The sequence below is a fragment of the Protopterus annectens genome, chromosome 1.part2, assembly GCF_019279795.1.
Source record: "Protopterus annectens isolate FY-2018-M chromosome 1.part2, PAN1.0, whole genome shotgun sequence".
NCBI lineage: Eukaryota > Metazoa > Chordata > Ceratodontiformes > Protopteridae > Protopterus > Protopterus annectens.
Window position 1 is genome coordinate 473,127,983 of NC_056727.1, and position 13,403 is coordinate 473,141,385.

General features: G+C 41.6%; 1 protein-coding gene across 1 annotated transcript in view; it reads right to left on the reverse strand.

The window, feature by feature from the left end:
• RALGAPA2 (Ral GTPase activating protein catalytic subunit alpha 2) overlaps positions 1 to 13,403 on the reverse strand; it is a 4,189,194-nt gene that overhangs the window by 2,967,221 nt on the left and 1,208,570 nt on the right. Inside the window, exon 18 of the mRNA XM_044060158.1 lies at positions 2,613 to 2,710. Within this exon, the coding sequence (XP_043916093.1) occupies positions 2,613 to 2,710 (98 nt within the window). The remainder of the gene's footprint in view (positions 1 to 2,612; positions 2,711 to 13,403) is intronic.

Below are 13,403 nucleotides of genomic sequence, written 5' to 3' on the forward strand. Positions count from 1 at the left end.
TGTACCCCAAGACAGGTTAGAACCCTTTGTACAAAGGCCAAATGATTCAAAAGTATGTCCTGGCTTTCTGCCTGAATTAGACAATTGTCCAGGTATGGGTATATCTGAATATTTCTTTGCTTGCAAAATGCAATAACTGGGGCTAGGAGATAGGCAACTCTACAAGACACCTCTATAAGTGCAGAGCCATTCTCACAAATTTAGATGGAAACAAAGGGTGAGTGGTACACTGTCTGATTCAAAGAGCCTTCCCCGTTTAACTGAGAAAACTGGGTGGCCTAGAAGTAAAAGAAATGTAGCCAGAAAGAAGCTGTGACAGAACGCCACCACCATGACAACTCTTGTTTCTACTACTTCTTTTGCTATATTCATCAACCAGGTCTTAAGAAACATGACAAGAGAGATCAACACACAAGGGTGCATTAACATAGGCAAATCCAAGAAATAAGGAGAGAGTAGTATTTGGTGTATAGATCCTTAAGGAAAATAATAAGCATAAAAAATATTACATTCATGAAGTACTAGAAAGCATTCTAAGAACTAAGCCAAGAAAGGAATGGAGAAAGGATTTTTTGCCAGTAGAGATGAATGCAAGTAGGGATACAGGAAATAGACAAGAATAAGCTACAATTTACTGGAGAAAACCAGCGAAGGAACAAATATACCAAGATCAGATAACTAGAGAAGTTAAGTAAAAGAGTGGGATGAAGCCAAGCAGAAGTATGGACTACAGGTTAGACACGGACTTCCCCATCAAGGACTGATAGAGTATAAAGAAAGAGAAAGTGATGAGTGCTAAGTGAAATACAAGCTCTGGAAGATGAGTTTTATTCATGTCTAGAAAAGAAGCTGTTGTTAAAAAGACAATTAACTGTGTATACAATACTGCATGATAACTATAAGACTCAATCAGTGGAGGTTAGAAAAGATTGTAAAAAGAGACTAGAAAGAATTTACAAAAGAACAACAGGAGCACATCTGTATAATTCCCGCAACTAAGTCTGGAAGGTTTAGGATTTTTGCTTGGAAGTGTCTGTACAAGTACTTCATACCTCAAGCAAACTTCAGAGAATTTTCCTCCCAAAGAAATAGCAAACGTTGAAGGTATGATGGGAAAGACAGGTAACTGGGAACATATTTTTTGGAGGGTAACAAGTTGTCAGATTTTAAAAATTCCCCATACGTTAAGTACTCTGTTGGAAATGTTGGGGGAGTAAATGGATGACACTAAAGAAATGATTCTTTAGAGCTGGGACATAGATCTCAACTGAACAGACATAGTGAGGTCTTGCTAAGTTTAGTTATTAGCTGCCAAAAAATGACTGCTAGCAAATGGAAATCAAAATCTAAATAAACCCCAATAGAAGTGTTGAATACTGTAAAGCAGACAAAAAAAATGGAGGTGGTATCTTTAGAAAAATGAGAAGAAGTAAACTGAATAGTAACAAATGGAATTTGCAGGAATAACGCATGCAGAATAACATTCAAGAGAAGCGAGGCTTCAGGGAAGACAGGGCAGTACAGTTGCGCAAGTCCTACTTACCCAAGACAGTAGCTGTTCGAATTCATCACTGTCTCACTGGCATTTTGGGTTATATGCCTTTCAAAAGCTCAGACTCCCCTCCCTCACTCTTCCCGAGACAGATGACTGGCTGCGCACATCTGAGAGGAAAGCCTACAACTGTCACAAGAAGTGAGTGCTCAAGCTTTTCACTTCCACAAAGGAGAGAAAAGTACCTGAAACCAGAATCATCTAGCGAGAGTAAATTTGCAGCCAATCAATACCAAATAAAAGCAAAATCCAACAGTAACCAAATCAAATATGTTGGAACTCACCTCAACTATGCACAACCTGTGGGATGGTAAGTGGGTACTGCTAGTATGACACTCCACAATGTAAACATAAAAAAATGCACTGGCTGACCCTGCAGGTGACAGAAAATGTTTGTTTGTTTTGAAAGAAGTCAATGTCCCCATTCCCACTTATTTAAAAATATGAACTTCAAAGTCACACAACTGTGTAGAACAGAAACTCCTACAAAGGTGGGGGAAAAGTGCTTGCACTGATATGAACACAGCAGTATAGCTTCACAAATGCTAGAACAAGCAGAACTGTTCATTTCAGGAAATATGAACTGGAGAGACTACAGTGACAAGACTGATTTTGTTGAACTGTAGAACTCCCATGCTCACCACATGTATAGAAATGCACATAATAGCAAGCTCTGCAGGCACATACATGTTTTCTGTGAGCTTTCCATCATCCAGAGCTGGAAAACTAAGAGTATATTACCTGCACAAAGCTATGGATATGTATTTATGAACCCACACTCATTCAGGATCACAATCATCCAAAAACTGTGAGAGTCTGTGTGCGTCTGTTTGTCTGACTGTATACATACAGACACACAAAGCACAACAAAGAACGGGGAATGTGTGCTATGATGTGGATTATATACATATCTTGCAAATGCACCACTATTCCATGTCATGCAAGTGAGGTACCTTATCAGTTACTGCTAAGCCTAAAGAATCGCAAGAATATCAGCAGGAACACAGATGAAACACCTCTGCTTTTTCAAGAATGCTAAGATTTGAAAACTAAATCTTACCACGGGGGCTTCATTTTCTTTTTTCGTAAGTTCCTTTCCTTCTTGTACAGCAGCAGGGTATGACTGAATGGTGCATTGGGAGCTGTCTCTCCTCTGACCTGTATTTTTAGATTACATTTTAGACTTTTAAATGCACATATTTTAACAATCATATGGTGTTTTGTACAGATTTTTAAAAATTATGACTCCTAAAAGTTGCTAAAAGACATCCATGAAACTGATTTAATAAGACATATTAAAAGTAGCACAATCTTAAAGTAAAACAAAAAAATCTGTGAATTATCTTTAATAACTTAAGAGTAGGTTTCTTAAGTTACATTTTATTGCATTATACACAAAGAAAACAGTCTTAAGAAGAGGCTACACACTTGCTTGTGCCTAAATCCTACAGGAAAAAAATGAACTGTGCTTTTTCTATAGCAGGGAAAATGATGACAGCTCAAAATGATCCATACTTTGCAATGCCATTTTATATACAAAAAGTATAAACAGTTTTTCCCCTTCTTTCTACTAAATTGGACTGAACTTTTTCTAATCAACTCCCTCACTAGCAGGCACATTATAATCTTCAGCAATTCTACACAATAAAATAGGGGAAAATACAGTGCAAATTTAATAAAACCCAAGAGGTGAAATACAACACAAATGAAAAGGACAACGTTTAAGGGATTCATTAACATGTCCATACTCGAGCTCTTACGCAGGAAAATACTGACACACAATGGGACTTGCAAAACCTAATAATATGACTGACAGGGATGTATAAAAAGAAGTTATGTACCTACCATAACGTTCCATGTTAGTTGTCCTTCATCTCGCCTTTCTTCTTGCTGGATGGGTTTGGAGCCGATCCTCGGCTCCGATTCAGCCACTTAATATAGCTCAAGAGCTTTTTACTGGCTTGAAGCTACCCCTTATCCCAGAATGCCCAGCATCAGCTACCCAGATCTCGTTTGAGATAGCTCACACTAGACATAATTACAGAAAATAATCCATTAATAGACCTGGATATACAGTTAATTGTCATGGTTTGGTTGGGAAGCAACTAACAACAAAACAAATTAGTCAGTGAAACCATTGAGAAACTCCTCTCAATCCTCGAGGAAGGGGGACAGAGGGAGGGACGCAAGAAGGAAGGCAAGATGACGTTCAACTAACATGGAACGTTATGGTAGGTACATAACTTCTTTATGTTAAGTTGTCCTATCTCGCCTTCGTTCTTGCTGGATGGGACAGGGTCGCTAGCACCTCAATCCTGGGTGGCTCATTGGAACAGACTCTTCAGAACTGTGGAACCAAAGGAAGCCCTGCCCCAGGAGACCACATCTACTTTGTAATGAGAAATGAATGTATGGGGATTTGCCCAAGTAGCTGCTGCACAAATTGACACTCTGAGCAATCTAGAATGAAACACTACCAAAGTAGCTACTGACCTGGTTGAATGACCTTTGGGTTTTGGTGGAAGATCTTTTTGTCGCAAATGGTAGGTATGGGCTATGGTGTCTGATAACCATTTTGACAATGTTACTTTAGAAACTGGAAGGCCTTGTTTGTTGTTAGCAAATGAAAGGAACAACTGATCTGATTTTCTCATCTCTTTAGTTCTATGGAGATAGAAATGCAGTTGTCTATGCACATCCAACTGATGTAATCTGTATTCTGCTTTGCTGGAATGATTAGGGAAAAAAACAGGAAGGTCAATGGATTGATTCAAATTGTGTACTGAGCAAACTTTAGGTAGAAAGGATGGGTTGGTTCTCAGAGGCTCTCTATCTTTGTGAAAAACTAGGTATGGAGGGCGAACACACAGTGCATGCAGTCCTGAAACACGTCTGGCAGAAGTAATAGCAACTAAGAAGAGAGTTTTCCAAGAGAGAAATTTCAAGGAACATGATGCTGCTGGTTCAAAGGGTGGCAGTATCAAGGAGGCCAGAACCAAACTGAGATCCCAAGGTGGAAGGGGCTCTTTTACTGGGGGTTTAAGTAGAGATGTACCTCTCGTGAAGGCCTTGCAAAGTTTGTTAGACATTATGCTGGCGTTAGAAACTCCGACATGAAAATTTGAAATGGCAGCTAATTGTATTCTGATGGTAGTAGCCGCTGCACCAGAATGAAACAGTTCTGCTAAGAAATCCAAAATCTCGTGTATAGGAGCTGTAAAAGGATCTAAATTTCTGGATTCTGCCCAGTAAGAGAATCTTTTCCATTTGCTAGCATAGACTTTCCTTGTATTTGTCTTATGGGAGGAAACAATAATATCACGCACTGCTGGGGAAATATTGGAGAGCCTGGCTAGGAATGGAAGTGGAATAACCAAGCAGTGAGCTTGAGAGATTGGAGGGATTGTTTTAGCCCGCCTGACTGATGAATCATGAGGTCCGGTACAGGGTCCATAATCCAAGGTTGGGCTAGAAGGTGGGGGTGAAGAAACGGAAACCAAATCTGTCAAGGCCAACAGGGGGCAAAGGAGGATCATTTTGCAACCCAACGATTTTGCTTTCTGAATGCTTTTGGAATTAGGGGAGAGGGTGGAAATGCATAAAGGAGTCCCTGAGGCCAATCGTGGACTAGAGCGTCCCTGGGTGTCTGACCTGGAGGAGGAACAAGGGAGAAGTAGCTGCTGCATTTGTTGTTGAGGGGAGAGGCAAAGAGATCGCAACAAGGCTGGCCCCATTTACAGAAAATAAGATCCACAATTTCCTGTTTCAGAGACCACTCATGAGCCATGAGGATAGCCCTGCTGAGCCTGACTGCTATTACGTTGGATGTCCCAGGGATATGGGCTGCTGTCAAGAAAACACTGCGAGGAAATCGTCCATTGCCGCAGTCTGTGGGCCTCTCGGCACAAGGGGTAAGACCTGGTTCTGCCCTGTTTGTTGATGTACCAAACCACTGACACATTGTCCATGTGTACTGCAATAGTCCCGGCAGGGAGAGAGTCTTGAAGAGCTTGCAACGCAAGGAGCACTGCTCTCATCTCCAGGACGTTGAGGTGCAAGTGGTACTCGTGAGGTTGCCAAGTGCCTTGGACCATCTTTTCTAGATAATGCCCCCCCCCCACCCTATCAGGGAAGCGTCTGTGGTCACTGTGACGACCAGATGGGGTTCCATGCAAGGTCTGCCCTGAGTAATTAGTTGGGAGACCATCTACCAGGAAAGGTGTCTTTTGCAAGATTCCATAATTAGCATCATGTGAGACATGGGTAATTCCTGGAAGGACCATTGTGTGAAAAGAAGCCACTGAAGGATTCTCATGTGAAAGCGTGCTAAGGAAACTAGAAGAATGGCTGCTGCCATGGACCCTAGAGCTTGAAGAACATATTTGACTTGAATTCTTTTGCTCCTCAGGAGAAGTGACACCTGTTTTCGAATAATAGAAACCCTTTCCTGAGGCAATTTTACCATCATTTTTCTTGTGTTTAGCTCTGCTCCTATGTATGTAATAGATTGACAGGGCAACAAGGCAGATTTTTTCGAATTTTATCGTGATGCCTAGTTGAACACAGGATGTGATGGTATAATCTCGTGCCTCTATAAGTTGTTGCCTGGTGGTAGCAGTGAGGAGCCAGTCATCCAGATTAGGAAACATCTGGAATCCTAGACGTCTCAGGTGAGCCGTGACTACTGCCATGCATTTGGTGAACACCCTGGGGGCTGTGGTGAGACCAAAGGGCAGAGCTCTGAATTGGTAATGACTGGCCCCTAGCCGGAAGCGCAGAAATCTCCTGGACCGTCTCTCCATCTTTATATGACAGTATGCGTCCTGAAGATCTATGGAGCACATCCAATTGTCCTGACCCAGAAAGGGGAGAATGGATTGCAGTGTTACCATCTGGAACTTTTCTTTTTGTACAGATTTGTTTAACCTGCTGAGATCCAGAATTGGTCTCCAGTCCCGTCTTTTTGGGCACTAAAAAGAATCTTGAGTAAGTTCCGGATCCTACCTGGTCTGCTGGGACTTCCTGGATGGCTCTTTTTACTAACAGCCTTGAAACTTCTGACACTGCCTGATCCCTTAGATTGGGTGGAACATCTGGGATGGTTTTTTTGAAAAAAAAGGGGTTTGATGAAAGGGAATCTTGTAACCTCTGGATAGAATGGCTAGTACCCATTTGTCTTTTGTAATATTTTGCTAGGCGATTGGGTACAATGAAAGCCTTCCCCCAACTGCCTCCAGATTTGAGCAGTCAGGCATCCCTTCAGGGATGTTGATAGGGTTTGGAAGAGAACGTATCTCTGTCACCCTGATTTTGCAGACCCCCTCTGCCACGAGGGCGGCGTCTGCCATTGTTATTTCCCTCTCTGCCCCTGGGGGAAAAATCACCACGTGCATCAGGCAAGGGTCCCTGGGATTTTCAAAACCACATCTTTCCACCCTTCTGACCCTTTGGGTATGGTCTGGTAGGAGTGGAAAAATGGACTCCGACATCAGAGGGCGTTTTGCCTTCCTGCTGCCACCTGGTAAGCGTGTCTTTCACCTGAGGCCCAAAGAGAGAGGAGCCATCTAAGGGGTATTGGTGAAGGAAGCTCTGAAAGGTTCCGCAAACTGACACAGCCGCAGCCAAGAATGTCTCCTAAGAGCCACTCCTGTTCCTACAGCTCTACTTGCTCCATCGGCTGCGTATGAAATAAGCCTCATGGAGGATTTGACTATTGAATTAAGAGTCGCCAGCTGGGTAGCTACCTTGGCTGAAGGTCCCTTAGCTGTGGGATCTTCTAGGGTATCTCCATGCTCTTTTAGGCGATCCCACCGAAGCCTAGTAAAATGGGAAAGAAGTTCAGGGACCTAAGGGAGAAGGTCGCTGATGAAAACATCAGCTTTTCATATTTGTTCATCATACGAGAGTCTTTATTCGGTGGATGGACAGATGAGGAGGTTTCAGCTAACTCACTCTTTGTGGCTGCTGCTACCACCATGGCATCAACTGAGACACCTTTAGTTAAGAATGGTTTGTCTTGGGGAGCTGTAATGAATTTATTGGTTCTCCTCGGGACAGGTTCCATGGAATCTGGAGCTGACCAAGGCTTTTGAGACACTACAGACATGAGTGGATCAAAAGACGGAGACACCCAGGAGGTGGAAGGTCGGGACCAAATGTGTCCAGGTACACAGACTCGTCCTCAGAGGGGGCTAGGGAAGTCCAGCTATGCCTCTGTCTGAGAATCTCAAGGATGTCCGAAAAGGAAACCTCTTCAGAGGGGGGCCTTGGGGACCCCTCCAATTCATCCAGGTCTGTATCTGAGGTGACAGACTCAGTGGAGTCTTGGTGCTTCCTCTTGCCCTTTTTCTTCTGGAAAGCCTGATCAGAATGCTCTGGGGAGGTTTCTGAAGAAAAGGGTTCACCCAATGGGGTGTCTTGGGGCATAGGTTCCCTATGCTTTGGGGCTGGAAGAGGAGCAGAGGTTGTCACAGGCATCAAGGGGGATGGAGCCGATAGTGGAGCTGTGGGGACAGCACTCTCCGCATGACCTCGAAGGCCCCGCGGTCTCGACAAAAGGAGAGCTCCAGCTCCGAAGAGACAGGAATTCCACCCTGTGCCAAGGGCGACAGCTCCAAGGCCAATGTGGGAGCCAAGCTCAAATGAGCCAACGCTCCGAGAGGGAGAACGGGGTCGGACAAGGGCCCAATGCCACTTCCCCCCTTGGAGCCGATGAGAGAGCTTCGGCACCCAGATACCTCGATGGGAGGAAGAACCAAGGTAATCGGAGCCAACGTCAGAGCCGAAGAGGATGTCATGGGAGCTGAAGGAACCACTATCGGAGCATCCATGGACTTCAGCTCCGAACTAAGCACAGTCGGAGGAGGAATCAAATCTGAAGTGGATGGAGCGGACGCCTGTTGAGGTGGGCTTAAAAGCATTTTAGCAAGGGCCTGTGACTTCAGCAACTTACTGACCACTCTCTCCACATCCTGATCCGATAAACTCGATGATCGAGAGGAGTGGGAAGATGAGCGATGACTAGACTTACTTTGAAGTATGGGTAATTGTGGCACCGAGCGAATCGGCTCCAATGAAGGAGACCTAGCTCATTTGTGGCTCCGACACAGCTCCGAAGTAACAATTGGAGCCGATGGAGGGGTAGCCTTGTGCCAGATGGCACCGACACACTTTGTTTATCAAGCTCACAGGTCGGTTCCAAACATGGAGCCAATGGCTTGACTGGTTTCAAAGGTTTCACTGGCTGAGATGCTTTAGCCAGAGAATCCTGTTTTAACAATCCACGGAGGATAAGCTTGTTTTTCCGCTCCTGCAGGACCCTTGGACTAAAAGCAGGACAAACAGCACAGGAGTCCTGCAGGTGCAGAGCCCCCAAGCAGTAAACACAACTAGTGTGCCCATCTGTCAGAGACATCTTCTGACAGCATGAGTCACACTTTTTAAAACCAGAGGTTTTAACTTCCTTAGACATTTTACCAAAAAGACAAACTACAATAGTAACTAAAAATTAATAAAGACCTTAAAGGAGAGCCTCTAACTTAAACAGCTGTCCTTAAGGGGAGGGGGGACTGTCTAAGTTAAACAAGTTCAGGGAATAACAGAAGGCCTAGCGACTAAGGGTAGATAGCCAACACAGCACAAAAAAACACAGCAAGGACGAGATAAGGGGTTTACAATAAAATAAACTTACAAAATACTACAAGAGCGAATATATATATCAAATTTTAAGCACAATATTTGAGTTTAATAGAGAAAAAAATTATACTAAGCTTGAGCCAGTAGTGATCGCAACCTCGTAGCTAAAGTGGCAAACGAGATCTGGGTAGCTGACGCTGGGCATTCTGGGATAAGGAGTAGCCTCGAGCCAGTAAAGAGCTATTGAGCTATAGTAAGTGGCCGAGTTGGAGCAGAGGATTGGCTCCGAACCCATCCAGCAAGAACAAAGGAGAGATTGGACAACTTAACATCATATGTTCAAATGCATACCTAAATGCATCAGTACTTTAATATACACATACATATATATATATATATATATATATATATATATATACACATACACACACACGTGTATACGTAAAACAGACACATTCTATACATATGCATATTCCAATGTATACATGCAGAGAGAGGCTCACTTCACTGTGTTGAATTGTCAGTTAGTGAAGCACTTAAGAAATCTGAACACACTCTTTTTCAAGTGTGGGAGATATCAAAAGGAAAACGATCAAGTGCACGTGGGTAAGGTAACTGTGGGTTTGGGATTTCAATATTGAAACACACACACACATATATATATATATATACCCAATGTTTTGGCGTTAAATGGTGGAGATGTGTGTAGGAGTGTTTGTGGATTAAGGTTAGAGAAAAGGTTTAGGGAAAGGGATAGATTTTGTATGCTGTGTGTGCATGCACGCTGGTGGATGCAATCAATGCATGTCTGAGTGTCTTATATACAGTGACAGTCTTATTGAAAGAGTTTTTCTAACATGGTAGGGTTGAGGTTAGGAGAAGGGACAGGGTTAGGGTTACTACACATTAGCAGGTTGGTGTAGAAGGGCAAAGTCCCCTCCACATCCTTATTAATGTGTGCTAACCCTAATCCCAACCCTATACCTTAATTTAGAAACAACTTTTACATAACACTACTACTATTCAGACAAAATATGTATAAATTTAGTAGTACATTTTTTTTTAATCAATCTAAGGAAAATGAGGTCAGGGAAGGCTCACATGAGATCACAGCAGATATGTCCAATATGTGGGACAGTCAGAAGTGAAATAGCTCCTGAGGGTACTCATAGCAATATGGAGATAAAGATGAATCCCAAATGACTGCAGAGTAAGCATTCTAGTGCCAGTGTTCAAGAACAAAGGAGACCATTCATAACTGTGGGCAGTACAGAGGTATCAAACTCCCATTACACTGCATGGAAGTGCTAAAGAGGTTGATTGACAAATACACAGAGGAGTAGAAAGTAAGACAGCAAATGAGCAGTTCCGACTCAGATCAGGATGATGCATAACTGACCTACTGTATGCAGTGAGACACAATGGAGAAGAGGTGAAATGAATAAAATGTTCAACTGGGCACTCCTAGACTTGGAGAAAACATACAACGTGGTCCCAAGAAAGTTGATTCATACAGTCCTGTAAATGTTTAAAATCCAGGAAGCATTGGTACAATTAGTGCAGGCTATGTACAAGAAAACAATGACTTAAGTGTGAACAAAGTTCAGACTCACAAATGGTTCCCACTGGGAGTTTGTTAATGTTCAGCTCTGTACACATTTCTGTTAATACTAGTGATGGACTATATTAAGCAAACAATTTGGAGGAGACAGATCAACAGAGCTGCTATATACAGATGATGTGACACTAACAGAAACTTTGACAAATGATAAAGGAAAAGAATGCAAAAAGTACAGTTGTGTACAATTACCATAAATGTAGATGTTAGAGTGTCTTCACTGTTGCAGTCATCACTGTAGGGTTCTTCCTGCCGGCAGGCAGCCCTCGGTCAGCCAGAATCCCAAATTCTGGGTCCAGCGTCGGCTGTGTACTCACCCTCCCTGACATCAGTGCGCCAGGGGTACAAAGCTCCCAGCCGACGCCATGTTCTCCAGTTTTTCTTGCCCCAGATGTCAGGTGCCCAAAAGTAAAGGCTAAAAGTAAAACAAAAATGTAACATACAACAAACCCCATACCCTGTAGCAAATACATCTCAGAAGAAGGGTGAAGCAGGGAACCACACCAATAAAAGCATAAGAGGGGACAGGAGGGTGGGTAACCCAGACTGCAACAGTGAAGACACTCGAACATCTACATTTATGGTAATTGTACACAACTGTACTATGTTCATCGTGTCTCACTGTTGCAGTCATCACTGTAGGGTTGAATCCCAAAGCTGAGATAAAGGGTGGTGGTGATTGAGTGGAAGGGGCGGTCTAGAAGGCCTTGCAAGACTGCAGAAGCAAAGCCTGCCCTGGACTTAGAATAAAGAGGGAGATTATAGTGCTTACAGAAAGTATGCACTGAACTCCAAGTTGCAGCTTCCAAAATATCTTTGGTAGGTACTCCCCTGAGAAAGGTAGCTGAAGTAGCAGCAGCTCTGGTAGAGTGAGTCCTAATTTTTCCCGATACTTGCTTTCCATGATGAGAGTAACAAAATCTGATTCCATGAGCAATCCATTTAGAAATGGTCTGTTTTGAAATAGCTTTGCCTTGGGAATTTGCTCCATAAGAAACAAACAGTTGTTTTTTTTTTTCCATAATAAATTTTTATTGATATATATTTTCAAAATACAATAAAATCACACACATAATTCACTACTATTACTATCAAAACTATATACAATATCTACATGAAATGCTTCCATATAAAAATCGCCATTATTCCAAAAAAGAAGACACCAGGGAAGAAAAACAAAGCCAAAACATTTGTAGAAGTACTTTGCATCCATACATATCATACATATTTTCAAAACATTGTTTCCTCCACATATACATCCAAACTTTAATATATTCCTAATAACAGTATTATGCTAATATAATGTTAAAACTCTTTTGCCATATTTTCCTGTTATTAATATTTTTGTTACTTTGCTTCAGGAGTAATTTATGTGCTAATACATGCTTTATAGCCACAAGCTTGAAATTATCCCATGATGTCTTATCTGGTTCTAACCAATTTGTAGCTATATATAACTTCATCAGCAAAAAAATATTCATACATATTATAGTTTGTGACCTAGAGAGGTCTCTTGGAGGAACATGTAGAATCATAAATTCTCATGATAACGTTGAACTTTGATAACCCATCTTTTGTAGTTGTGTTCTAAGAGAGTTCCAAAGTTTATATATGCACTTGCAGCTCCAGAACATATGAAGAAGATCCATACGTTTGATTTGTGCAATATGGACAAGTTGGAGAATTCCTAGGATTAAATTTATGTAACCTAAGACAAGTATAATAAGCATTATTCCAAATCATCAACTGCGTATACATCAACTTTTGAAAAGAGACCGATTTTATTGTTAAATCAATTGCTTTTAATGCCTGATTATCTGCTACTGTCATTCTGTTTACCCAATACCCTGACAACAGAATTTTATCCTGGAATTTTAAATCTTTAATTAATTTATTTGTTGTTGTTATAAATTTGACCTCCTGTTGGAGAGCCTGCCACAATTCAGAGCATTTATCCACAATTCCAACTACGGTTTAAAGTTTTCAAAATGACTCAGAGCAAGTTCTCTGATTTGTCTCATGACAACCATATAACTCTTAGGAAGATTCAATTCCTGCCTAACTTGCAAAGCCGATAAATGAAATTTATTAAAAACATCAATCAGAGTCAAATTAACTATTAATGGGAATTTACTAAGATCAATCAACTGATTATTTAGTTTAAAATTAGGATTCCTATGGAAAGGCTGAAAAACCATCATATATTGCAACAAGTCTACTGATTGGAATAAATTTTGCAAAGATGACACATATGTTTTTAAGTGGTCCATAATCCCATACTTTATCAAACTAGTTTTATCCAAAAAGGGTAAAGCTTTAGGATTTATGTTCCGATCTAGAATATGCTTGTAATTCAAGACCACCCAAGTTGGTATCCACTTTGTACTAATTACCTCGTAATTAGCAATTCTTAAACACCTGTTGGCATTCACAATTAAATAGTATACTTCAAAATTTGGTAACTCAAGTCCTCCTCTACTCTTCGGGATCATTCATTTCTCATACAATATTCTAGTTTTCTTTGGCTCCCAAATAAATTTAGCTAGATCTTTATGAATTTGTTTAAAAACTGTCTTTGTAATTGATACTTGAGCAGAC